The sequence below is a fragment of the Mustela nigripes genome, chromosome 16, assembly GCF_022355385.1.
Source record: "Mustela nigripes isolate SB6536 chromosome 16, MUSNIG.SB6536, whole genome shotgun sequence".
Classification (NCBI taxonomy): Eukaryota; Metazoa; Chordata; class Mammalia; order Carnivora; family Mustelidae; genus Mustela; species Mustela nigripes.
The window spans coordinates 60,175,819-60,202,592 of NC_081572.1; the positions used below are offsets into that span (position 1 = coordinate 60,175,819).

Sequence of the window (26,774 nt, forward strand, 5' to 3'; positions counted from 1 at the left end):
AAAAAAAAGAAAATCTAGGGAACCGACAAGGACAGCCATGGAAAACATTTTCTGTGTTTGTTCACTGTTGCTTTTGACATGGGCACACGATACTATACACGCAGTTGGGTTTAGTTTTCTTTTGTACGCGTGGTTTTACGTGCTGCTTTTTTCCACATAACGTCCATCTCGAGGGTTTCCCGCCGCCGTGGGAGGTTCTTCACAGCGCCCAGTTTAAAGACAGGCGTGATTGACGTGACAGCTCCAGGGTCTCCCGCTTCCGGGGATTCTGCCCCTTTCCTTCTCTGCCGCTGGGGAGTATTTTGGGGGATGGTAGTGACTTTGCTGGATGTGGGGGAGTCCGTCAGCTGGCTTCTGTCTCCCGTCTGCCACCGCCCCCACAGTGACCTCTGTGACCTTGCGCTGCTGAAGCCGCTGTGGCAGCTCTTCACGCACATGGAGTACAGCCGGCTGGAGGACGTGACGCAGCCTGGCATCCTGCTGCCCCTGCACCGCGCCCTCACCGAGCTGTTCTTCATCACGGAGAACCGAGCCCAGGTGAGGTCCTGCTGGTGCTTCCTCTGCTGCCCGAGGGCGGGGGTGTGGCCTAAAGTCCAGGTCCTCACCTCTGTGTGCCCTCCCCTGGGGAGACCTAGAGTCAGGGAGGGAGGAAGTGCTTTCTGTTAGTCCTGGACAGTAGGGAATCCTGGAAAATGAAATGGGTGGGTTCTTCTTTCTCCGTGAGCAGAGTGGGCGGCCGAATGTAGACGAAAGGCCGTCTTTTCAGAATTCCTTAGCTTACCGTCATTTTCTCATGAGGAAATGGACACAGAGCGCCCCTGCAACCAGGTGTGGGGTTCCTCCTGGTCCAGCCCCATCCGCCACTCCTGAGGGAAGGCCTGCCGTGAGGTGCCTGGAGGAGCGAGACTTTGTGGCTGCAGGCGGGTGTCCCCGGGTGCTAATCCGGTGACGCGGTGTCTCCTCCCTCTCCCCAGGAGCTCGGCCTGCTGCAGGATTACCTGCTGGCCTTAACCACAGACGACCACCTTCTCCGCTGCGCAGCACAGGTACCCTCTCCCCGCTGGAGCCAGCCGCCCCCACCCCCCCAGCCCCCCAGCCTCCAGGGTCCACACGGAGCTCTGTCCCCGCCCTGTCCCTCTGCTTCTGAGAGTTGTTGGGCCCATTCTGAGAGCTGTTGGACCCATTCGTAGGAGCGGCTCATGTAAGACCGTGGGCCTGGAGAGGCCAGCAAGACGCCGGCCAGAATTTGTGTCTGAAACCAAAACAGCAGGCGCTTTAACTCGAGCACTGGGCTGAGGGCTCCGTAGTTCGATTTCAGGCACTTTCGGATGTGACTTTCTCCCATGGCAGGAGAGCCCCTGAGGTTTGGGCCCAGGGTCCTTCACACTTCGAAGTTACTGAGGATCTCCAAAAGCTTATATTGGTGGGTTCTACACAAACACCAGCTCGTTTTAAGAAATAACAAACTCAGTCCATGTTAATGTGAATAACACATTCTGTGAGAAACAGCTGTATTTTCCAAAATACAATCATTCTTGAGGCAGATGGCAGTGATTTGCATCTGCCAGGGCCGGCGCCCCAGCTGCCTCTGGGGGACTCCGCGGTGCCCTTGGGAGCATGAGGGGAAGAAGGCAGAATAACGTCCTAGCATCACTGCGACAGTGTTTGTCATGTCGCAGACTCCCTGAGAGGGTCTCGGGAACCCCAGGCCCAGACCACACGTTGACAGCCTTAGACTCAAGGTGCCCTCGCGTACCCTCGAGCTTGTGGCCCAGCCCTCTGGTGCTGGGCAGATGGGGCACTGCACTTGGACGAGTGGGAGGTTCACCCAGGGTCGCGCGGAGTGGGCATTGGTTCCTGGCAAGTCCACTTCGTGAACACGTGGTCGCCTTGCCGGGAAGACGCAGGAATCCCCCTTCAACTTAGATGCATTCACACGCATTCTCCAGAGACCCGCAGGCAGAGTAGAAACCCCCTTCTCTCCTCACAGACCCCTGCCTGCCCTGCCACCACCGCCCCTGGTTTCCTGACACACAGTGACAACTTGAGACATGACCTGTGGCACCATGAGCTCTGTGTCATGTACCCGTGGGCGCCTCCCTCTTGCCTATCCCCATGTCCTGTCTCCTTGCCTGTGGCTCGTGCTGACCCTCCCCACGGCATGTCCTCTGTGCCGGACCAGTACTCTGCCTCCTCCTCCCCTAGCCTCCCCTGTTCTTGCTGCGCTGAGCTCACACCGCGGCCTCGGCCTGGCTCCAGGGTACCCCCTCCCGGCACCCTCCCACGCTTGGCCTAGCACTGTTCGTTTCTCCCCTTCTCCTCCTCCTCTGTGTTCTTTCCCTTCTCCAAAGAGCTTGCCCAGATGCCCTGCGGCCCATGTCCTCCGGGCACACCGAGCCCACCAGCATCACACCTGCCCCTCTCTCGGGGTAGTAGTCACGTTTCTGCCCTGTGTTTGCAGTTCTCATGGAGTCTTGAGTGACTGTTTCTCACTCTGGGCTGGTGCCCCGGGTGAGGGCACCCCATCATGAGCACCCCATTCTTTTATTTTAAAATAAAAGAATTTTATTTGAGTTATTCTTACAAAGGTTGTTGCAATATGAAAGTCATTTGTTTGATAGAAATATCAAGCTGTCTTGTCAAACACACTAAGTAACCCAAAAATATATTTCAGAGCTCACAGAGCTTAAAAAGAGCAAAGATTATATGCAACCAGACAAAACCCATTTCTGCATTTCCTATTTCTTGCTCAGACTGCTCTGCTTACCAGACTGTCACTAAACATCTTGAGGAAGTGCAGGGATCATTTTGTTTGGAATCTTAGACACATCAGAACACATAATATTTACAAAGAAACTTTTACAGATACATTAATTGAAAAGATAGCATCCAGAAATGTAATCTTGAAAACTCCTTTTCTTGCCAATTGATCACGATGCAAGATGAGATGTTAATCAAACAGCCCTTTAGCTGTCTTGAATTTCCATACACTAAATGTGTACTCCAGAAACCTCTGCTAAACCATTAGCCAAGTATCAACATTATTGGTACTCAGCCGAGGGTCTTATCCAGTCCACACTTAACAAATGAGCACACGACTGGTTCTCCTTCCACAGGCTCTGCAGAACATTGCTGCCATCAGCCTGGCCATCAACTACCCGAACAAGGCGACCGGCCTCTGGAACGTCGAGTGCTAGCCTTTGCTGTGGCCTGCACAGAAAGGGGGCGTCTGTCCACAAGCGCTCACACGGACATCTGAACTCATTCAGGAAAACGCCCGGCCCCCCTTGAGCTCCCACTCCCATTCCTAGCAGAATGCCAGGCAGCCTGCGTCCGAGCAGCGGCCGCGTGCGTCACACGCTCGCGCCGGCACGACCACGGCATGTGGGAGCGAGTGCCACAGGGCTGCTCAGAGGGTCAGCCCAGGAAGGTCTGAAGGAGCCTCTCTAGAAAGGGTTCTGTCTCTGGAGCTGCTGCACGTGGCCTTCCTGTGAAGCCGGAGTTGGCCCCAAGCTGCCTTCCTCAGGAGGACCTGGAGCGGCAGCCTGGCCTGGGAGCTCTTCTTGCGGTCTTGCATCTGGAGACTGGGCAGCCCCAACCAAAGCCGGGGAGAGCTCGTCCTGGCCACCTGCTGGTGCCCACATGGCCGTCTCACGGAAGTCCTCAGTGAGCAGGTGTCCGTGGTCACAGCCGGTGGGCTGCCCGTGGGCATCGCTCTCGCTCCGACTCCCCGCACGTCTGCATTTTGTTGTTTTCTCCTGTTTCAGTTTCCGCCTGACATTCTCAGAACAGAACCACGTGACTCCCTTGTGAGGCCTCCAGGGGGCCCAATGGAACAGTCATCCAGGGGACACGCTGCTTTTGGGAAAGCTTCTGTACTTAAAGACTCGAAGTGTTATCAGATGGATCTTATTTTAGAAGTAAAAAAAAAAACCAAAAAAACAAAAAAAAACCAAACCAAAAACCAAACAGAGAATATATGATGATTTTATTTCTTATCTGAGGTCCCGGTAGTCCATCACTTTGACCCCTGGGACTCTGTGTGCTTCCCTGGCTGTTGGTCCGCCGTCACAGCATCTGTTTGAGTGAATGCCGTTTCTGCTCTCCCTTTTAGGATGCTGGTCTCTCCCTGAAGTGCTGAAGACTCTCCTTCCAAAGCCAGGCTTTGGAATGTGAGGCTGGGAGGGCATGCGGGCCGTGGACGAGCTTCTGTGGGACTTGTTGGTGTGAAGAGCGCCTCAGGCCATTTCAGGATGGCGTGTGGGCCGGAGTGCTTCCCCCCACACGGGGCCCACGGAAGGCTCCTCACAGCCAGGCCCATGCTGAGCGGGTCTGCACCGGCATGTGACTGCTGTCTGTGGGTGCCTGGGTGGGAAGGGCCCAAGGCTACAGGTCTCAGGAGGGTCTTCCTGGAGAAGCACTTCTGCATCAGTGGGATGAGGGGCGGCGGCTCCTGCAGCCAGCCCTAGAGCTCGGTTCTCAGGTCCCCAAGCTGCACGAGGAGCCGTCCTGGGAGGGGCTGTCCAAAGGAGACCGGGGGAAGGGGTTAGGTCTTGAGACTTGGTGACCTCAGGCCCGAGGCCCTGGGCCCGCTCTGGTCCCCCATGGTGTCGGGATGCAAACAGGTGGGCACTGTGGTGCTGTAGAAACCCATTCTCGTCTTCCACTCTGCCTGCCGCCCCAGAGAAGTCCCCACGTCCGTACCGCTTAGACGCGGCGGGTCTCGCAGGGCAGAGGGAGGTCACAGAGCTGGTGGTGGGGCCCCAGCTCTGCCAAGGGGGGACCTGGAAGACAGGACCGTGCATCACCACTTCATCTCGCTGCCATCCACAGCCCTCATGACCTGGACTGCTGACCAGGCCAGACAGCCAGGGTGGGGCATGCCTATGGGGGCAGGACCACCAACTTGGCTCTCTGTCCCTGGGAGGCCGACTTTGTAAACGCCGGCCTCTACCCGCTGCTGTCTGCCTTCGCCCTGGCTGTTCTGGTCTCTCTGCCCACCCTGCACAGAGCGAGCCCAGGTCCCGCCTGGCATGCAGCTGCTGCTCTCCCCTGCTCCCCGCCCCACGCCGGCTGCCCTACATCGCACCTGCCTCGACTCCCGGCTGCCCCAAGAAGCCGACGCCTCCAAGACTAGCTTCCCTTTGATCCTTCCCCGAGGCAGACTTGCCAGGCAGGAGCTAAAAGCAGCGAGAATAAAGGTGTCGCGAAAACATGTGCCTGATCCATAAAGAGATTCCGACCCAAACCCTATAGATTGTACGAACGGACATTGCTCGCACTGGGAGGGGTGACTTGGTTTCATCACCGTTTTTAATTTGTTTTCTTACGGGTTTACGATTTTGAATTTTTCTTATTTGTTTGAAAGAAAGAATTTTGATTATATCAAGCTGAGTGAGTTCAGCCTGTAAAAAGGATGTTAAGTTTTGGGTAAATGTGCAAATGAAGAGAAATATATTATACAAATTCTATATAAAAACAGTACAGCTGTGTGTGGGCTGTTTTCCTCCTTGCCTTGCCTTTTCCTCTGTCTCTCCCAAGCCCAAGGGGCTGGAATCGCTGGGATCACAAGGCCTTGGAGTTGGTGGGAATCCCGGACAGGGACCATGTGCTCCTGCACTGCCGGCTCCTGGGAGGTCTGCCGCCACATGGTGTCCCCTAGGTCATCCTCAACGGCTGGATGTGGCCCCAGGCCCTGCACAGCTCACAGTGAGACAGGGCTCCGGTCTAGGCTGCTGCTCCTCCCGGCCCACCTCTGTCTAAATGTGGGGCCGCCGCCTGCCCGTCCTGGGGTCTTGGCTTCCCCCCCTTCCCAGTCTTGCTGGCGTCTCTAGTTTGCCAGTCATCGTTCTCCCTCCTCTCTAGGAGCCGACTGCTGGGAATTAGGGAGACATTCAGGTGGGGGCTGGATGTCATGGACCTTCCGGGCCCATTTGCCGCAGCCGGAAGCATCTGACCTGTCTTCCCAGAGCCCCACACAGCCTTGGGGAATTGGGGTGGCAGCTGGGACCCAGCGTCAGCCCTCCGCATCCCCTGAGGCCAGAGCGAGCCTTGGCAGAACGGGGTGCCCCCGCCCCCGCGGCCCCCATCTTGGCTCTCTCCTTCCTCACCGTGTCACTTCGCTCTGAGTAGTCGGTCCAGGGCCCTCCTGAGCCCTACACTGTGCTTCGGTTGGACGCGGAGAGCAGGAGCAGAGGTACGGAAGGTCATGCTGAAGGTCATCCGCTGACAGCAACCCAGGAGTGAAGAGCCGAAGGCCTCAGAGGCAATTTGAAGTGGAGCCTTGAGAGCGAAGGGAAACAATCAGCCTCCTGCTGTGATCTAGTCCCGCTGGCCGGCCGCTGGCCGAGTCCCCTCGTTTCTGTTTGCCAGGAACTTAGGGCAGGAAAAAATACTTCAGCACAATTTTCCTCACTTTTAAACTGTATCATAAAAAATATATCAGAAACCCCAGGATATGTCTTGTTCTTTTTCACCTTTGCCATGCATACCTACTGTTACTGTCCCTGTTTCTGGCCACCAGAAGCCTAAAAAGGTCAGGGTCTAGAACTCTGATGTCGGGGAAGATCTGGAGCATCACTGCTTTGGGCAAGGTACCAGTACATGAGGAAAAGCTTAGAAATTTGTTCCTCTAAGTGCCACTAGAAGAAAGACCTCAATTTAGAAGCAGGCACACTAAGGAATCAGCAAGAAGACCCTGAGAGACTCTTAACTGTGAGAAACCCATTGAGAGTGGATGGAGGGGAGAGGGTGGGGGCTGGGGCACCTGGGTGGTGGGCACGGAGGGGGCACGTGATGTGATGAGCACTGGGTGGTACACGCAACTGATTAATCACGGACCTCTACCTCTGAAACGAATGATACACTCTATGTTAAGGGATTGAATTTAAATAAAATAAGTAAAAAAAGAACCTGCTAGAAAGATATATAAAAATAATGACCATTTTTATGGAATGTTGGCAAAATCCAAATGAAATATAAAGGGATATGCTCTTATTTTTCTGTCTCAAAGCCTGGAATGTAAATAAAAGAGCATGCCAAACTTGGAATGTAGGTTTGCAAAGTGTTAAAAAAAATTACTGATTTGGGGGGTAGACAACACATTTCAGCCAGGAATCCATGATTAAAATTCTCCAGTAAATCTCTCCCAGCTGAAAAAAATAATAATTTTTTCAAGGTCTATTTGTGTGGATACACGAGTTTTTTTTTTTTTTTTAAACATTTTATTTATTTGACAGAGATCACAAGTAGGCAGAGAGGCAGGCAGAGAGAAAGGAAGAAGCAGGCTCCCCGTTGAGCAGAGAGCCCGATGCGGGGCTCAATCCCAGGACCCTGGGATCATGACCTGAGCTGAAGGCAGAGGCTCAACCCACTGAGCCCCACAGGTACCCCAAGTTATTGTTGTTTTTAATCAAGTATTATTGATGGTTTAGTTTCAAGTGTACAGTGTAATAATTCAACAATTCTATTTCTCAGTACTCTTCAAGAGAAGTGCACTCTTAATTGCATTGTGGCTTGAAAGCAGTCACAGACCATGCATGACTAATGTTCCAGACACAGTGGTTGAGAGAATACCGGGGGGGAGGTCCCATTTGGCCCATAGTTGCCCACACCCCAGATCTGCAACATGATGGATGATGGGGGAGAGGGCTCTTCCTTTCCAGTGGCAGAGTGGGAGGACACTGGGATTTATCCTGCCTGACCCTGGATCCTGCACTGGAAAGGATACAATCACTATCAGCTCTTCCCTGCACTGGGAAGAGCTGATAGTGAGATTGACCAACAGTTAAGGCCTCAGGACCCCACCCCCTGCCAGTTTCTCTGTCGGCCTCGAGCTTCCACAACATGTTTGTCTGTGGTTGAATTCCATGTAGGCATTCTTTGGCTGAGTAAGGCCCTGTTACCAGGCAGTATATCTTGCGGGGTATATCCCACACAGGTGGTCATCTTATTCAGGCCAAGACTACGAGCACATTGCGAGTGCTCCTGAGTTAGCAGAAGATCTAGCATGTGGGGGCTTCAGGACGAGTCTGCTTCAGCCCTCAGTAATGGTAGGGAACACCTAGCTTCCTGGGCCCTCTGTGGCACTGGCACGGGTCTGGCCTAGCCCACTTCTGCAGTTGTGATGGAAAAGCCCCTGGCCTGGGTGACCCACCCCATCCTTGGCTCTGCAGGCTGAGACTTGAGGTTCCTCTCACCTCATCGGCTGGGACCAGGTGACATGCCTATGGATGAGCCAATCCCTGGAGGCAGGGAGTGGAGCCATGGAGATTGGCACAAGTTGTTAGGACGTCTGTTGTAATGACTCTTCTAATGGCCATGCAGGCAAGATCTGGGACACATCTGTTAATAGAATGAATATTAATTTCTGATAGTAACTGGGTCCAAGGTGCTGGCTTAGCACCTAGTACCTCAGACTCAGGACCTCGGTGCTACTGTACTGCTCTGCAGATACAATGGCTGAGAATGAGCAAAGTGGATGGAAATGGGTATGGAGTGCACAAGGGAAGGTGTGTGTGTGTGTGTAGGGGGTTTGGGATAATAGCTCTGCTCAAGCTGTATCTCTGATTTACCTAGGTTCAAGAAGTGCGGGGAATCCGTGGTGTTTCACTGTCCATCATTTTGCAGATGAAGAACATGCCTGTGCATGGAGTTTGGCAAGACTCATTCCAAGTCTTCTCTTGCTGGTGCGGAAGTCAGGGAGAGCAGCACCCTCCATCCACTAGGATCGGCGTGAGAGGCTGAGTGCTCTCAAGAAAGTGTCTGGCTTTCGCAGGGTTCACTGTGAGCCTGCACAGAGGACTGACGAGGACAGTTTACAGTTTTGTTCTGAGGATGGCGTCTTGGAAGAACGCGGTGCCCCGTGTGATCCTGGGAAGAGGACAGACCTGGAGTCCACTGTAGAGCTACTTTGTGGGAGTGGGGGTGATCTGCAGCCTCCGCTTCATGAGATGTCTGTCCTTTATTGAGTTCTGGGTGTGCTTTCTGCGACTGTGTCCTAATGGCTGGGATTTCCAAGAGGTGGGATTTTTTTGGCTTCACTGTAAGAGTTAGTCCACCAGGAGTGGACAAGTCCCCTTCCGCTGCTGAGAAGTGTGTCCATAGTGGTTGGAGAGTGTAATACAAGCCCAGAGGTCAATGGTGAGGTCGTTACAGCGGTCAGCAGGCTATTGTTATTGATGATTTTTATGGGTGAATTCCCTAGGATGAGAGGTTAGATCTCATGGTTAGGGATCCTCATTAAGTGCCCATAAAGGGTGCTTGTTCTGAGGTTCATATTTGATATCATTTTATTGCTTCTAATATCCCTCCTTGTACTTGGTATTCCAATGAGCAGTGCATTACAACATTGCCTGCATTTTACCCATGTGTTGATGCATATTTGAGAGAGGAACATGTCAGGGCTTCCACAAATTGTACACTGGAACATCCAAATAATAAAATTTTATTTTTGACACAAAGTAGGAAGTATCCTGCTGTGATTCCTACTTTAAATCAGGGGAGGGGCCCTCTTTCAGTACTGGTAATGAGGACCATAGGCCTTCCTAGGGAACATTATCAGATTCTATTGGAGACTTGGTCATTATTATTGTGGAAGAATCAGAAGTCGACCAGTTATTCATCTCCTGTTTCATTTTCCATAAATAGTTCCACAATATTTGGTTTCACACCTCTACCATTGTGAAATCATCCCAACTTTGGCAGCTGCTCGCCCTTCTCTGCCAAGGATTTGTTTGAGCCAAGACAAAAGCTGGTTCTGGGTGACTGGGAGACTCTAGGACCAGAATGCTGTCAGTAGGGAGTTACTGGGAGCCTAAATTCCAAACCAGCTCCTGACACCCAGATGAAATACATTCCAGATTTAGAAACTTCCAATAAAAATTTTGGGTCCATGATGACAACTGAAGAAAATGTGTCATCCCTAAACCTAACCTTAACCCCTAACATTAACACTGAAAACTAGCCTGACCTTAAAGCCCAAACTGGAACCCTGAATCTTAAACCTGAAATGGAACACGAAGCCTGGACTCTGAAACTGAGCCCTGGATCCAAGCCTTGAACCAGGAACCCAAACCCTACCAGAACTCTGAGCCATGAACCTTGAGCCCAAATCCCAGCATGAACCCGACCCCAAATTTGACCTTGGACTTTATCCCCTAAGCCCTGAGTCTTAAACCCTAAATCATAAACCTAAAGCCCTAAACTCTAACTGTTCCCTTGCCCCTCACTGTACATCCTCACCCTGACCGTAAACCCAAAGCCTGATCTAGAACTCTGACTGGAACCTGACCCTGAACCCAGACCCAAACCCCTTCACCACAATTCATTTATGCATGCACCACTGATGGATATTTACAGCTTCTACCTTTTGGTTCTTTTGAACAGTGTTTGGGTTGGGGGCTGGGTTTAGGCTCTTGGATTGGGTCAGGCCCAGGCTTGAGAGCAAGTTGGGGTCAGTGTGTGGGTCTGGTCAGGGCCAGGGTCATGTTCAGTGCCACCGTTTGGGTCAGGGACTGTTGTCATTCCACACTGTTTCTAATTCATTGCTCCGGAGCTATTTTTGGAGATGTTGGGGCATCTTGGGCTCCATATTGCTGCAATTTCCAGAATGAAATGGCTTCAGTGGGACCCCGGGAGGGAGCAGGTGCTTCCACTGAAGGATGAGCTCCCCAGTTCTGCAGTGCCCCCCAACGCCTGCAGAGAGCGCCAGACCGCAGCTCCGCCCGGAGCCTGGCCCGCGCAGCCGCAGCTGGGACAGGTGGCAGCCTCAGGACCCGCTGTGGAGGCTTCTGGAGGTTGTGCGGTTCTCCCTCGCTGACAGGACTGCTGTGGAGGACAGTGGGGCCCCGTCCACGCTGACAGGACCGCTGTGGAGGACAGTGGGGCCGTATTCACGCTGACAGGACCCGCTGTGGAGGACGTGGGGCGGCGTCCACGCTGACAGAACCGCTGTGGAGGACGCGGAGCGGCGTCCACGCTGACAGCCGTCCAGCCCCCTCAGGACCCGCGGCTGGAGAAGGTGAGCGGAAGACGCCGGAGCGGGGACTGCCCAGGGAGCGCATGCTCGCAGGACCCCCGGAGGAAGGGCGTGCTGTGTAGACGCTGGGGCTTCCGTGGCTTTGTGTGCGGCGCGGTGGCCTCCCGCGGGGCTGAGAGCTGGGCTATGGGCCCCCCGCTCCGGGCTCGGATGCGCCCCGGGTCGCGGCTGTGTCCGTGCGCCGCAGACTCGACTCCTGCGGCTCCTCAGACGGTCAGTGGTCCGGGCGCGGCTGTCCCCTCGGGGCTCGCGCTCACCCCGCCCCGCCCGCCTCTGCCCCACACGTCCTTCCCGCGTCCACACCCGCCGCGGGGCTCGCCGGAGTCTGGGCGTTCGGAGCGACGGCGGACTGTGTAGACGGCGTCGGGGACAGCGGGTGTTTCCTGAGCCCCGAGCGTCTCCTGTCCCCGCGCGACCCCTCCGTGTTCGTCGTGAGCGGCGCCGGCTGTGAGAGGACAGTCCTGTCCCCCCCCCGGGTCGGGGCTCCCCGTGTCTCGTTCTTCCGAACGTGGCGGCGGAGGAGGCTGCTCCGAGGTTCTCTGCGCTGGCCGCTCCGGGCCACGGACACGCCGTGGACTCTCGGACACTGAGGCGTGAGTGCGTCCGCTCGTCGCCTCGCGCTGCGGCCCCGGCTCTGGGCGGCTCCACCGGCGCGTCTGGGGGCGGCGGGCGGCGTCCGGGCAGCGAACCACGTCCCTGCGGCCGGCGCTGGAAGCGCGGAGCGACCGCGACCTCACGGAGGAGGCGGCGGCTGGAAAGGCCGGTTCCGGTAGGACGAGAGGCCGGGCTCAGGGGACGGGGACGCTGCGGCGGAGCTGCGGGGACGGCGACTTCCTGCGGGACGTGAACCGCCGCTTCCCCGCGGGCTGGGACGGGGGCGTCTCTCCCGCGGCTGCTTCTGACGCGGGTCCCGTCCGTCGCTCCCGGGACGGACGCCTAGCACCAGTCGCTCCCTTCCCGCCGCCGCTCCGGCTCCCCGGCCGCCGTCCCGAGGCCCGACCCGCTTCCTCACGGCTCCGACCGGGCTGTGGGGGCGCCGCGGGGACCTGGGGCCCCGAGTCCCGCCGAGTCTGCTGCGCCCAGACTCGGCCCCGACTCAGTCCTCCCGCGGGTCTCGGGCCGGCCACTGCCTCTTGCAAGGGCGAGTGGCCCGTCCATGCGGCTGACCTGCAGCCGGCGGGCTCGGCCTCCCTCCCGGAGTCCGACGTCGTCTCTGCTCCTGCGACATGGTGCCGCGGGGGTGTTGGGAAGGGTCGCGTACTCTGCGGTGACCTTGGATCTGCGGGGCCCTGTCCCCGCCCCACAGAGACGCGTCATCCCCGCACGCAGACCCCCAACTGTTGCTTCCTAACCAGGCCTGCCGCGTCGCACCGGCTGCTTTGGGGCGTGTTAACCCAAACAGCGACACTGTCCCGCGGAACCCCCACGGAACCCCAGGTGAGGAAACCCTGACAGCGCCCGCAGTGGCACCCGGACCGCAGGCCCACTTCAGCGGCCGCCGCCTGCTTCCCGGTCCGAGATGTCATCTCCGGTCCCGTCCCGTTTTCTCCTTCCGGAGCCGCTCGGAGACTCCCCTGTGTGCACAACCCGGATGGGTTTAAGGGGCACAGAGGGCTCCAGTCTGAGTGGCATTGCCATAGCGTTATGTCACTGGGGCCGTTTTCGGGGTCCATGCCCGTGGTGACATGCGTCATCCTTCGTGTTTTCACGGTGACTAAACATGACAACACGGACTGCTTCAGACATGGCAGGTGGCAGTTCCGCAACCTCAGCCGAGGTCACATGCTCGCACGTCATTCTCCAGAACGTTCTCGTTCTCCCCGAGGGGGACTGTATACAGGAAACACCGACTCCCAGTTCTGTTCCCCTCGGCCCCGAAGCCGCCTCCGACTGTGTATCCCAGACGCCTCCTGCGAGTGGGGTCCTAGTGTCTGTCCTTCTGTGAACACCAGCGTCCCTCCTTGTCCCCGATCTCCAAGTGGAGCCGGCAGCTTTCAGACGTGTGCGTGGTGTTTGCTGTAGATTTATGGAAAAAATTACCCCTTATTCCTACTTTCGTGAGTGTTTATATCCTCAACAGACATCGGATTTTGGTTAACATTTTCTGCATCACTTAATAGGACCACATGGTTTTACTTAAACATTCATTGCGGTATGCAACATTGTTTCACTCTATTGAACAACCCTGGAGACGTTTGTGAAGACACACTTGCTTATGGCGCACAATGTATTCATGAGCTCTTGGTTTTGCAATATTCCTGATCAGGCTCCTTACATTTATTTTAAGAAAGGTATAGGAATGTATTTCGCTGATTTTGTGATGATTTCATTGGGGTTGGTATTAGTGGTTAGGATGGGGGTTAGGGTTAGGGTTAGGGGTTAGGGTTATCATTGCCTTAGGGTTAGGGTCTCCCTGTCCTCACCTACACAGAGCCCATTCTCCTCCAGTAACCGGAGTGATCATTTTGGAACATAACCTTTGGGCCTATCTGTGGTTTTCTTCCCTCCTGCCCCCCCCCCCCCCCCAGCCTTACCTCTCCCACGGGGACCCTCTGTTCTGTGGGCACTGAGGAGTGTGGTTTCCCACAGGTGCCTCAGGCTTGGATCCAAGCCTTTGCATATGCTGTGCCTCTGCCAGCAGCACTGTTGTCTCCTCCTGCTTCACATCTGGCTTGCTTTCCCATTGGCTGAGCCTTGGTTTGCCCCCTGATGACCTGGCTCATGCCTGCTGGGTGTGTGTGAGCTTTCCCCCCACTTAAATGTAGGGCTGCATGGGTTTCCAACCTTCTAAGCTTTAGGGTCCCCTTTGTAAGATGGGATACTGATGACCCCCATCTCTGGGAGCAAAAGGTAGGGAGGCCCCATGGGCAGACTCACTCAGGACAGGCTGGGAGAGTGACTGTTGCTTAAAACAGCCCAGAGCCTGCCCCCTTGAAGAAGGTGTACATGTTCACAGCCCCCAGCTCTGGGGTCCTGCTGCCAGCCTCTGGCAGTGAACCTCTTCACACCCTGTCCCCTGTCCCTATAGCTTCCTGGACCTGTTCTTGAAGGCATTGGAGAAGCCCCTCATGGTGGGACACAGGGTCACCTGCTACATCTTCACTGACCAGCTGGCTTCCGGGCCCTTGTGCCCCCACCCCTGCCCCCAGGAGGGCTGGAGGGTGGTGGTCCTAGAGGTCTATGGTGCCCCGCACTGGCAGGCTGTGTCCATGCAGCACATGGTGATGGTCAGCTGCTTCTGCGAGCAGCACTTCCTCCACGAGGTGGAGGACTTGGTGTGCAGGCGTAGACCTGAAGTTCTGTGACCACATGGGTGTGGAGATCCTGTCCCCCCTCTTTGGGGCACCCTGTACCCCAGTTTCTACTGGGCAGCCTGCAAGGAATTTAGCTACGAGTGCCAGCCATAGTCCCAGGCTTACATCCCCAGGGATCAGGGCAACATTTACTACATGGGGGCCTTTTTTAGGGTATTGGTGGTGGAGTTTCACTGACTGACCTTGGCCCGTCACCATGCAATGGGGGTCAGCCTGGCCAATGGGATGGAGGCCATGTGGCATGACAAGAGCCACCTGAGCAGGTACCTGCTGGGCCACAAACTCACCAAGATGCTATCCCTGGAAGACCCATGGGAGCTGCAGTGGCTGGGCTGTCCCCTGGAGGACCTGTAAGACCCACAGCTGCTGGACTGTCCTGGAGGACCTGCAGGACCTGCAGATGCTGGGCTGTCCCTGCCGCGCTGTCCCCTGGAGGACCTGTGGGACCCGCAGCCGCTGGGCTACCCACCCCCACCTCCCCCATCATGGAGAAGCTGAGATACATGGCTGTGCCCAAGAATCGTCTGGACACCAGGAACATGTGAGGGGCTGCCCCCATTTCCATCAGGAAATGCTGCCAGTGGAGCCATCAGAGCAGGTTCCTTCTTCTGTCGCCTTGAGGGAGACTGTGAGGCCCAGATGTCCAGGGCCCCCAGCCACACCTGCATATGGGAGACCTGCCCGGGGACACAATTTCCTCTCTTTGTGGTCACATTTTGATAACTTCTGGGTCACTGGCAGCTGTGAATGGCTCCAGTTTTAGGTCAGATGTTTTTCTGTGTCAATGCTGAGCAATCATCTTTAAAAAGAACAGTCGAGAGAAAGGGTTTCCTCCCTGGTTCTGAACAGACACTTCTTGGTGGGCCTGGGAGTGGCCCTGCAGTCACCCTGGAGCCAGAATGGGCCGTGGCTGGGTCTTCCCTCCCAGTCCCATGGGGCTTCAGGGTCAAGGGTGTGCCGAGCCACCTGTCAGACCCCCAGTCCCCTGACTGCCAGAGGCTTGGCTGTGGCCACTAGATCAGCCTCAGGAGAATGGAACCCTGGGTTCCTGCCTGGGTTTTAAATGGCTATTTCTGTGCTGGTGTTTGTAAAATGTGGGCACTGGCTTCGTCTGGGTGTATGTCCTGTTGGTATTCCTCACTGCCCACCAGTGGGTTTGCACTTGTACCCTCATCTGCCTGTACTGTGTCTTAGGAAGCATTCACTGAGTGCCTGCTGTGAGCTCAGTCACCAACAAGGGACAGAGTGTGAGAGCGAGAACTAAGATACAGGATCCCTGCTCCAGGGCCCTCCTGGGACTCACGATGGCCCTGACCCACTCTTTCCTATTGTGGTGTAACAGACACGTAACTGACACTGTTAAGCATGTTTCAGGGTCAGTTCAGTGGCAGTAAGTACGTTCACTCTTCTGGACCTGCCACCTCTATCCATTGCCACAACTTTGTCATCACCTCAAACTGAACTCTACTCACCCTAACCCTAACCCTCCATTCCCCCACCCCAGCCCTGGAACCCACTAGCTCCTTCCACCTCTATGACTCAGTGCTCTCTGTCCCTCACAAGTGGGGTCCTTCAGTATCAGTCCTTTGGGGACTGGCTTATTTCATGTAGCATAATGGCCTCAGGGTCTGTCCCATGAACCTGGAGCTGACCCACTTTTCCCCCAAAGGAGTGGTTCAGTCCTTTCCCGTTTAAGCCGAGCCTCCTCAGTCCCCTCTGCCCCCCTCATCTTCCTTCTCAGCCTGAAGAGGATCCCAACCAATCTGCAGCTTTGAAGACCTGTTCAGTCCGATGCCAGGAACATCCCCCGGGGGTCTCAGGCCTCACTTACCCCATCTGTCCATGTCAGGTGCCTGGATGCCCCGCCAGCTGGCCACCTGCTCCTACCACAGGTGTCCTCATCTCAGGAGAGGGAAACACCAAGTCCAGACCAGAAGTCTGTGACTTCTCGCTTCCACCAACTCTCCCAGTAGTGAGGTGGCTGCCTTCAGATGCTCCTCAGTTACTCCTGTGCCCTGGTGTCTTCCTGGAACCCTGACCTGGCTGTTTTCAGAGAGCTTGTCCAGCAGTACCTGCACTTTCTGGGAGGGGGATTTGCTGGAATCTGCAGTGTGTCCTGTTGCCCCACCTTTTTGAAGGCACATTGTCTGGGCTGTCTGAGGACCCAAGACAGTGGGTCTGTGGCCTTGGGGGATTCTAAGCAGAGCTGGTGGGATGGGAGGGTTGCAGGGCACAGAGGCATGTCTCAGAAAGCTTTCCATAGTCCCAGGCATCCTATCGTTTTTGAATCAAAGCCCTGAGATCTTTAAAATGCCAGCAGTGTTACAGTGTGGGCCAGAAAAATCACATGCCTCTGTGCACCCAACACCACCTAAACTATTGGCACTTTCTTTTTTTTTTAATTAAAAATTTTTTTCCATTTATTTATTTGACAGAGAGAGAGAGAGAGAGAGAGAGAGAGAGAGATCACAAGTAGGCAGAGAGGCAGGCAGAGAGTAAGGGAGAAGCAGGCTCCCCACTCAGCAGAGAGCCCGATGTGGGGCTCAATCCCAGGACCCTGGGATCATGACCTGAGCTGAAGGCAGAGGCTTAGCCCACTGAGCCACCCAGGTGCTCCCTATTGGCCCTTGTCACTTGAGCTGAATACAAAGGATTGGGAGTAGGAGCTTGAGGGGAGGTCCTGAGTCAGACTTTGTGTTTGGGAGACAAAGGACATCCAGACAAGCTTGTGCTGAGCCTGAAGAGGGGGTCTGTGTGGAGACTCCAGCTGCAGACACTGCTGTCTCCTGATGCCCCCTCAGCCCACCCCAGTGCACCTGCTGCTGGGAGAGCCCCTGCCCCCTCCTCCCTGTGGAGGGCTCTCTCCTGCTCCAGTGGTGCCTCCTCCCCTGCCAGTCACTACCAGCCTGCAGCACGGGAGGGTAGATACCCCGATGACCTCCAGCCCTGGGGGCAGAGCCAATGCGGGTGGGGTGTGGTCTTCCAGTTGGCTTGAGCACCAGGCCTCCACCGTGCTCACTCTCCTGAGGGCTCAGTGTACTATGTCCTTCCTCAGGCTCCCTAGGCCCAGGTCGTCCTCTGCTCAGGGAACAGACCATCTGGACCTTCTGGACTCATGCTTCCACGCCCATGACATGGGCATAGGCTGGCCTCACGGACTTGTCGGAGGAGACCCAGTGTAGGAAGATGCAGGCCACTGCATGGGAGATGCCAACTGACCCCAGAGGGAGCACCCAGGCCTTGCACAAAGCACCAGCACAGGATCTGGACACCAGGCCCTAGGGCATGGGGAATCTGGGTGGGGGAGGCCCTGGTCAGGGGTAGGAGTCCATGGAAATGTCCCAGAAGAGGCAGGAGACAAGGCAGGCAACAGGACTGAGCTTCCCCAGGAGGTCGATGGAAGAGTCAGAGCATCACGGAGACCTTTGGGTAAACTCAGAGGTCTTGGAGAGGTTGGCTGAAATGCTGTCATTCGGTCAGAAAAGTTGTATCACAAACCCCCAGTCAACAATGAATGAGTTACTCTTTGTTGCTTCTAGAAATCAGTGTGTATGGGCCATTAGAACTCACACTGCATGATGTCTAGGATATATTTACTTTTCATCATTTTTCAGGACTAGATTTTTCTTGAGGAAATGCTAAGCCTGTGTCTTTCCATTATTTTCTTTGTGAAATGGGCCTCTGTTTTCAGGAGCAGATTCCTGGTACTCATCACCATTGTAAGCCCTGAGGACTGCCCCCTGTCACCTCCCATGGTGGATATGACCACATGGGTTGAGGGGGCTCACTGATGAAGCCCCAGTGCTCAGTACAGAGCAGGGACCCCAGATCCTCCACTGAATGAGGGCGGGCGTGAGGGAAGATGGGAGTGAGGGAAAGAGGGAGGGAGGGAGGCAGAGAGGCAAGAGGATGGAGTCGGGGAAGGAAGGGGAGGCAGAGGGGAAGGGGAGGGGGAGCGAATGATGGAGTGAATAAATGAGGTAGGGAGGGAGGGAGTGAACCCGCAGAAGCCATTCTGTACATCAGGAGCCATTATTTTGGGTGAGGTCTGAGGGAATCACAGCTCGGGCCCTAAATGGTGGCTTGGGGCACGTCCATCTGTCCTCCCAGTGCTGACCTTCCTTCTCCTTGGCCCTGCTGTCCCCTGGATCCTCTTCACCTCCTCCTCAATTCTGGATGTTCCCAGGAGCAGGGTGGCAGGAATGGGGTCTCAGAAGGGCCTACCCTGTGCCCCCGACAACACTGAGATAGTAGCCACAGGACATTCTGTCATGAGGACTGGGATGAGAATCCCATCCATCTCCTTGGGCATGAACATTGTTCCATTACCTGCTGTCTCCACCACTGCTGTGCCAACTACTACTGAAAATACATCTGTGAAAAACCAAGCCAGAGCTTCTGGGGGTGAGTCCCAGGCTGAGCACTGCTAGGTGATAGGTGCACCTGTGGCCTGGGATGGGTGCCGCTCACTGTTGTCCCAGACAGGGGTGCCTGTCACCCTTCTCTCCAGGGGAACTGCATTGGACCTCTGCTTCCTCATGTTCTCCCCAGGGCTGCTGCTCCCCAGACCAGACACCTGCTGGTTTGAGGGAGACCAGCACTGCTTCCATAGGGTTTCCTTTGCCTGAGTCATTCCCCGGGAGCTCCTGCATCTCCTGACACATACTCCCTGTGTGCCTATCCTCCCCCTTGAACTTGCATGTTTGGTCTCTGTCCCTGTGGGACCCAGTGACTTGGAGCATGGATCAGAGCGGAACCATGGGAAACCTTTCTCTGGCCTTGGGTTGTAAGTGATGCTTTTGCCCTATGTGGTGTGTCTTCCAGTTTTCTGCTTTTTCCCAGTTTCTGTGTGAATCATAGGTGGAAACAGCCATGTCCTGTCTGGGGTCAGACTGTGGTGTCCTGGCAGGAACAGGGGTCTTGGCCCCAAGATTTTGCCCATAATTCCTAAAAGGACTCCCATGATTAAATCTCATCTGTAATCCATTGAGCATTTCAACATCAAATAAGGGAAATTCTATGTCAAACAGAGAAAAAAAACAAGTGCCCTTTGAAAATAGTTGGGCAGACACAAAGGCACGTATCGAGTGATTCCACTTCCAGAAACCTCCAGAACATACAGGAACAGAAAGAGAAAGCAGCTTAAGGGTTGTGAGGGGCCAGGCTGGGGGAGCAATGGGCAGGGAGGGCTTGGGCTCAGGGTCTCCTTTGGGGAAGGAGATATCCTGCAGCGATGTTCTGTGGTGTGGTGGCACAGCGCTGGGAATGTACTTCATGCTCACGAAGTGTTCAAGTGAAAACAAGTAATTTTATTTAAAATAAATAATAGACCGCATACAGGACATGGAAAGCTACTATAATAGTGAATATGTACCAGAGAGAGAACATGGGGTGGGGATGAAACATTCTGGGGGAACGTCGGGGTCAGGGGTTGGAACTGAGGGTAATTGTACAGGGAGCCCTTCCCGCAGAGTTGTGGGCTCTGAATGTTGCTCTGGGAGCCCCACAGGAGCAGGTGTAGGAGCAGGGGTTGGGATCAGGGCGGGGACAGGGTCCGCAGTAGTGGCCAGTGCAGGATCCAGAGCAGGAGCTGGGTCAGAGGCAGGAACAGGAGCACAGGCAAGGGCAGGGAAAGGAGCAGGAACAAGGGGTAGAGGCTGGGTCTGGGGTGGGAACAGAGGCATAGGCAGGGGCAGGGGAATGGGGCGGGGGCCGGGGCCGGGACAGGGGCAGGGGCAGGGGCAGGGGAAGTGGGAGTAGCTCTGGCAGGGGCAGGGGAAGGGGGAGCGGCAGGAGCAGGTGTGGGGGCAGGAGCAGGAGCAGGAGCAGGAGCAGGAGCCAGCTCTCCCTGGACAGCATCAGCATCTCCGTGGGCAGGCGCCAGGTCACCTATTGGCTCCTGATCTCCTGCCGAAGTGTCTCCAGTCACCACGTCCCCCTCCGGAGTTGCTGAAGTTGGGAGTGGGTCTAGCTGGAGTAGCTGTGAGAGGAGAGGAGGTCACTCGTGGGCCTGCCTCTCCCTGTGGCTTTGCAGAGACAGGGCCTCCCAGAGAAGCCACAGCCACAAAGGAACCCTCACCGGGACATCTCCGCGACTGCAGTCCATCCCCTGGGTGCTCTCAGTCAAGGCGTTGCTCCTGGCCCCACACCAGCCCGTGGGGGTTTCTCCCTGTGGGGCACAGCACCAACTCCTCCCCACACAGCCACAGGCACCCAATCCTAGCCTTCTCACCCTCGGACTTGGCCTCCGTGGGCCCTGTGTCCAGGACTGCAGTCCGATGGGAGTACCGGGGGCAGTGGTCTGGGAGGTACTGGAGGCCTTCCCAGGACCAGGGACTCCTGGGTCAGGGAGGAGTGCGTGTCTGCCCACCTCCTTCCTATTTCATCCGTGACCTGCAAAGACAGAGACGGTAAGTGTGCAAGAGGCATCAGAGCCCTGCCCGGCCATACCCACCGTCCTCCTGCCCAGTCCTTCAGCTTCTCCCGGATCACACGCAGACCTGTGCATGCACAGCCCTGCACCTGGGTCAGTGACTCGTCCCTGAAGGGTCTCAGGATAAACCCTGGGCAGAAGGGTGCAGCCTGCACACCCCGTCCCACCTAGCCAGCCTTAACCTGGGGTGTGAACATGACCTGCCCACCAGACATCTGACCCCTCATCAGTCTGCTCCTGCTCGAGGCGTCTCCACCCCCGATGAGCTCTCTTTACACACACACACACACACACACACACACACTCAAACACACATACACACACACGGGGAGGAGACCTGGGGCTACACAGGTCGATCAGAAGGAGCGGGGCTGGCTGACTCTGAGCCTCCCGGTGTCACCTTTTGATTCTTCTGGCCAAATGGCCAGAGGCATTGGGGAGCCCTGACACGACCTCCGCAGTGAGGGGAAGTGTTTGGTGGGTGAGCTCTCCTCTCTCTGCATCTTCTGGACTTCGGTAGGCAACACAAGAACATCTTGCTTGAGGATCTCCAAAGAAATGAGCTGGGCAGGGGGTTGTCTCTGGAATGTGGATCCCTGGATACGTGGGTTCCAAATTCTGTTGGGCTCTGTTGTCAGGGAAATGAGGTCACCACTGCCTGGGGGCTCCTTACCTGACTTCCTCCTCACACCAGAGCTCCCTGAGGGCCCCTCACCCCAAACTGCTCAAGGCTCACCCTCTGTCCCATGCCCTATTTATACAGTGACACCCACACAGCCTCCCCACAGCCCCTGGGAGGCCTGGGTGCAGCTGTAGTCCCTGCTGTGAGGACACAGAGCTGAGTTCAGACTGGGCTCCTGCCTCTGCCCAGGACTGTGTCTCCAGACACACCCTGTGGCTCTCAGGGCCTCCCCAGTCTCCCTGTCTGCACATTGGGGGTGTTCTGGCTTCTACTTCTAGGGGTGTCACCAGGGGTGGGACCTCTACATACATTCCACACTCTATACAGGAGGCTGGTGCGCACACTTGGCAATGCACAGGTGAGCCAGGGGCTGGGCGGAACATGGACCACAGCCCAGAGGGGCCTGGACCTGCTGTGGGATCCAGGCAAAGCCACCCTCCTCCTGCCTGTGTCCCATCACCTGTGGGAAGGTTGCAGTGAATGGATTCTGACCTTGGTGACACAGACTTCCAGGGGCTTCCATTAGGTTTAGGCCCAAGGGTCTCATCTGTGCCCAAGTGCTGGGCAGTCCCCACAGTGGTTCCCGGGCATTCTTAAATCCTGGTCACACATCCCTGTGGAGTCTCTCCCCCAGGGTACATGGCCTGTGTGACTGTGAGAATGGGACAAAATGTTTGGATATAAGTTCCAAGCTGATTGAGGAAAGTCTGTGACTTCTCCTGGTTTCCTCTCTCCCGTGTTCAGTCTCTATCTCTGTCTCTGTCTCTGTTTTTGTGTGTCTCACAGGAGCAGGATCTGTGGGCTCCAGGGGCGATGGGAGAAACCTCAGAAGCCTCCCTTGTCCCTGTTTCCCTCTCCTCTGCTGGTGCTTGGTTCCTTCTTAAGGCCGCCTCACCCTGAGCAGAGCACTGACTCTGGAACCTCTTCCAAATGGGGACCCTGAGGCTGCACCAAAAGGGTCCTGACCTTGATCCCCAGACCAGTAGGTCTAGTGCTCTGCCACATTCTGCAAGCCCACAATGTCAGCCCCCCAAGCCTCCAGGCTGTCCTCTGCTCAGAAGGACCTCGGGGGAGTACAAAGCATTTTCCCAAGACTGGGAGCACAGTGGGTCAGGACTGGAGATTCAAGGCCAACAGGCTCTTCTACAAGCCTGTGGGAGCCTAGGGATACCCTGTTTCTATGGCCCAATTGATAGAAGAGTAAGGGGAGACCTTTTGTGTTGTAGCCCTGTCCACACTGAGGGATATCTCTTCCTACTTCCAGTAGTCCAGGGTGGTGATGGACACCAGACCCCAGACCCTGTCCTCACCCAGTACCTTGGCAAAGCCCCTGGGCCTCTTGGAGACCCTTGACCCTCAGCCTGTCCTGTCTCCCCTCCCCATGTTTTGGATCTTGGTCCTTTCCAGGAGTCCTGATGCCCCTGACCCTATGGCCGAGCTGTCTCCAACCTCTTTCTTCTTTCCCCCTTGTCACTCACCTTATTACCAAGGTGTACTCCCCTTCTGACCCCTAGCTGGGCAGTCAGAGTGGTGTGTGTGTGTGTGTAAGCACGTATGCCTCTACCTGTCAGGGGATGCCCAAGGTCATGTCCCCACATGGGACGGGGTGGGTAGCTATCCCCGAGGATCTGAGGGGCTCTCACCCTCAAAGCAAACCTCATGGGAGGGTCGGGTATGGCCTAGGACTGGACGGAAGCTCTGCTCCTTGGACTCTGTACCCATCTTTTGTCCTGGGCCAGTCCCTGCCTCTCTTGACCCCAGGTTCCCAACTGTCCCTGAGGATTGGACATGGAAATGCTTGAACTTAGCTGTTCCTCCAGGGGTAGGTGGAGGGGGAGGAAAGGTGCACCAGGCACACAGATCTCCATTCCAAGAAGGCCAGATGTGCACAGGAGACCTGTACACAGCACCGGTACCATGACACAGCCTTGCGGTGGATGTGTACATGACCTATAGCTCCGTACCTGACTGGTCCCCCATGTTCCCTCACCACTGCCAAGTGCTCTGTGACCCTGAAGTCTGCTGAGCACCAGACCCATGCCTACCCTGGGAAGCAAGGCTCAGGGTGCAAGGCTGGGTGGGTTGGACATCTGGCAATGCAAAGGTCACCGAGTACCCCCCACCCAGCTGGCCTGGAATTCAGACTCCCTCCCAGGGTCCAGCTAAACGCAGGGTTGAGCCAGAGGACTTGGAGACATCAGTGGAGGCCAATTGAGGATCAATCAATGGAGGGCAGGGAGAAGACCAGTCCGCCCCTTCCAGTTCTCCTCTCCTCCTCCTGCTTTGTCTTCCTGGTTGTATCCTGGGACAGAGGTCTAGCCTGTCCCTGGATTCAGCCCTGGCTAGAGTCAGAGGGGTGGGAAGGAGGACAGGGAGGAGGGGGCCACCATCAGGATGCCCGAGTGTGGGGGCGTTGTTACCTTAATGAGGGACCCTCTGGGAATTCATGGATTTCAGCCCTTTTTAGACATGAGCAGTGGCCCCAGGACTCAGCTCCTGCTCCATCCCTCACACTCCATGAGAGCCTGCATTTCCCCCAGCCCAGTCCTTGTCTGCAGCCAGTCCTCCCTCCAGCCCCAGGAAATTCAGCTGTTCCTGGAGGCTTCAAACTCATTACAAGTTGGAGCCGAGCCAGCCCTATGGGGCCTGGTTTTAGGTCCTGGAGTCCCACAGTGAGGAGAGGTTATGTGGGGCAGGAGCAGGGAGAGGGCAGAGTGGACTCTCCCTGGGAGCCATGGCTCCCTGGTCTGCACAGACCCTGTTGTGTGCTGGCCCCCAGGGCACCCAGACTCCAGCTCCCAGGCAGGCTCTTGGAGGGAGACAAGAGTGTGGCTTGTGCTAGCTCAGACTGGCACTCTGTCCTGTAGCTACAGCCTATCCAGCCAGCTGGACTCCCTCTCCTAGTTGGTCAGCAACACCCTTAGAACCAAGAACAGCCCATCATCCAGCTCAGGGACCAGTGTGTGGCTGGGCAGGCAGGGGAGAGCTTGGTCTGGGCTCAGGGAATCCCTGGCTGGGCTAATGGTGGCTGGGGAGGCCTGGCATTCCAGCCCCTCTGCTGAGCAGCACTGTGACTGGAGCCATTTGCCTCCTCTCTCTGGGCCTCACTCTCCACCTCTGTGCAATGCAGTGATTCTGAATGATCAATCACTCCTATGGCAGGAACATATGGGATGCTGGTGATTGACCTGTGGTGGGCACAGAACCTGGATTGCAGAGTGCTGTGGGGGATGGTGAACAGTGTTGCCAGTGAGCACTCCTCCTCCCAAAGCCATTCAGCCCTTCCACGCAGCCACCAGGCCCTTGGGAGACCACACTCCTGACAGCAGGTCCCCATGTGTGGCTCTTCTTCAGCAGTGGGACAGGGTGGGGACCTTGGGACATGGGATCAGCCCTTCACTCTGAGGGCAGGAGAGCAAGGAAGACTTTCCCTGGGGTCCCCCAAGGCCACGTAAGAGGGCCAGTGTACCGCTTCCAGTTGGCGATGAGAGAAGAATTAGGCACAAACAAGTCAGCTGCAAGAGATTGGGAGCAGGAGACAACAGTCGAAAAGGACTGCTGCCATGAGCAACTCCACAGTCTCACTTTTATTGGATAGAAAATAGGCAACAGAAGGACTGATGAAGGTCAAACGTTAGTCACATCTTGCCGGCCAGCAAGGAGGAGGATCAAATTTATAGTTGACCAAGCACATTCAAAAGACTCATCTAACTAACAACGGGCACTTTTGGGAAGAGAAAGGAGCGATAATGGATAAGGGAAGCAGGAGATTTTTGTTCCACCCTGAGCTGACGGGGCATTCCCAGCTGCCCGGCTTCTGTGAAGGGGCGGCCTTCCCCCCTGAGCGAGCCGGGCATCCCCAGCTGCCCAGCTTCACGGTCGTACATCGTCCTTCTCCCCTAAGACCTGTTGCCAGTGTATGTATTTCTTAAGGCCATATCTAAATGTGCTTGGTAACTAGTAAAATCCTCCAGGGGTTACAGTTTGTAGTGAGTACGAACCTTTAATAAATAAAGTGTAATAAATAAATGAATGAATAAATAAATAATATGTAGTAAGTGCAAACCCCTACTAAATGAAAAACAGGAACAAATTGCAAACTAACCACATAGCAAGTAAGTCTAGACCATATGCGTGTAGTGATAACAAACTAACCTCATAGCAAATACCACATGGCAAGTAAGCCTAGACCATATGTGTGTAGTGATAAGATTAGCGTGGAGTAACAAGTTGTAAATATTTTAACTTGTGCGAAATATCATAAACAAAAACATGTTTACGATGTGTGTATGTTTTTGGTGTGTAAGCATAAGAAAAATAAGTGATGTAATATGTTTATGAAGGAGACTTAGCACAATAAAGAGGCATCTGGTTGGACTGAGGTGAAGCGAGTTGCCTGTCAGGAGGACATCATCGCCGTGTTACTAACGCCCCGACAGTTTCATTGCCAACCACTCGCTGGTTCTCAGTCTCAACTTCTGCGGTGACCTCTCTGTCTAGATTGTGAGGCGACGTCTCCTTCTCCGTGACAACGTCAGCGGACCGTGACCAGGCCACGATAGTGGTGCGGACCTCGTCCCAATAAAGATCAAGTGAGTTACATCATATCCATCTCTCTATCTCTTCTTTACACATTGCGACCTCCTGGCGGGACACAGGGGTTTTGCTTGCCACACAGTTTAAGTAACAAATTATTCTGAGGGGCAGCAGCACTGGTGGCTACCTCCAAGCAGGACACTGAAATTCTGCTTCTGTTAGAACCTGAGCACTGGGGTTTGGTTCTTTCCCTTGCTGGGCTGACAAGAAACACACGCTATCCATGACTCCTCCTCGAATGAAGAGCTCTCGCAGGGTCCTAGGCATCCTGGACTTAGGAAGGGGGTGGGACCAGTCCTCTCTCTGGCTCCTGAAGGAGACCTGTCCTCTCAAAGACAGGATTGTTTCTACTCATGATCCTGGGCCAGGATGGGAGACAGCCCCTTACGGCTCCTGACTCTGGGGCTGAGGGGACCTTTCTCAGGCACAGCAATGCCCACTGAAAGTGGGGGCTTCAGAAAACATATGCCTGGACCAGGTTCTGCCCCAGGGTGGTGGCTGCCTTCTCCAGCTCTGGAGAAAGAGGGACATCCTCTGCTTCTCTGGGCGTGGGGTCCTCTGATCCATGAACAGGCACTGGAGGGTTTCGAGTCTGACTCTGGAAGTGCACCAGTGGGTCAATCATTATCCACACATGAACATGGACAACATTCTAAAGAAGGGAGGGAGGAGTCAAGATGGCAGAGAAGTAGGAGGCTGAGACTACTTCAG

General features: G+C 55.4%; 1 protein-coding gene and 1 pseudogene across 2 annotated transcripts in view; both read left to right on the forward strand.

Annotated features, from left to right (window-relative positions):
• The window catches only part of ZZEF1 (zinc finger ZZ-type and EF-hand domain containing 1), a 100,994-nt gene extending 95,500 nt beyond the window's left edge, over positions 1 to 5,494 (forward strand). For both annotated transcript variants that reach the window (XM_059379830.1, XM_059379831.1), the window contains exons 53-55: positions 384 to 537; positions 975 to 1,046; positions 3,117 to 5,494. In XM_059379830.1, coding sequence (XP_059235813.1) covers positions 384 to 537; positions 975 to 1,046; positions 3,117 to 3,197 — 307 coding nt within the window. In that variant the 3' untranslated portion in view covers positions 3,198 to 5,494. The remainder of the gene's footprint in view (positions 1 to 383; positions 538 to 974; positions 1,047 to 3,116) is intronic.
• Positions 5,495 to 14,043: 8,549 nt separating this feature from the next.
• On the forward strand, positions 14,044 to 15,176 carry LOC132003276 (histo-blood group ABO system transferase 2-like; annotated as a pseudogene).
• The last annotated feature ends 11,598 nt before the right edge of the window (positions 15,177 to 26,774 follow it).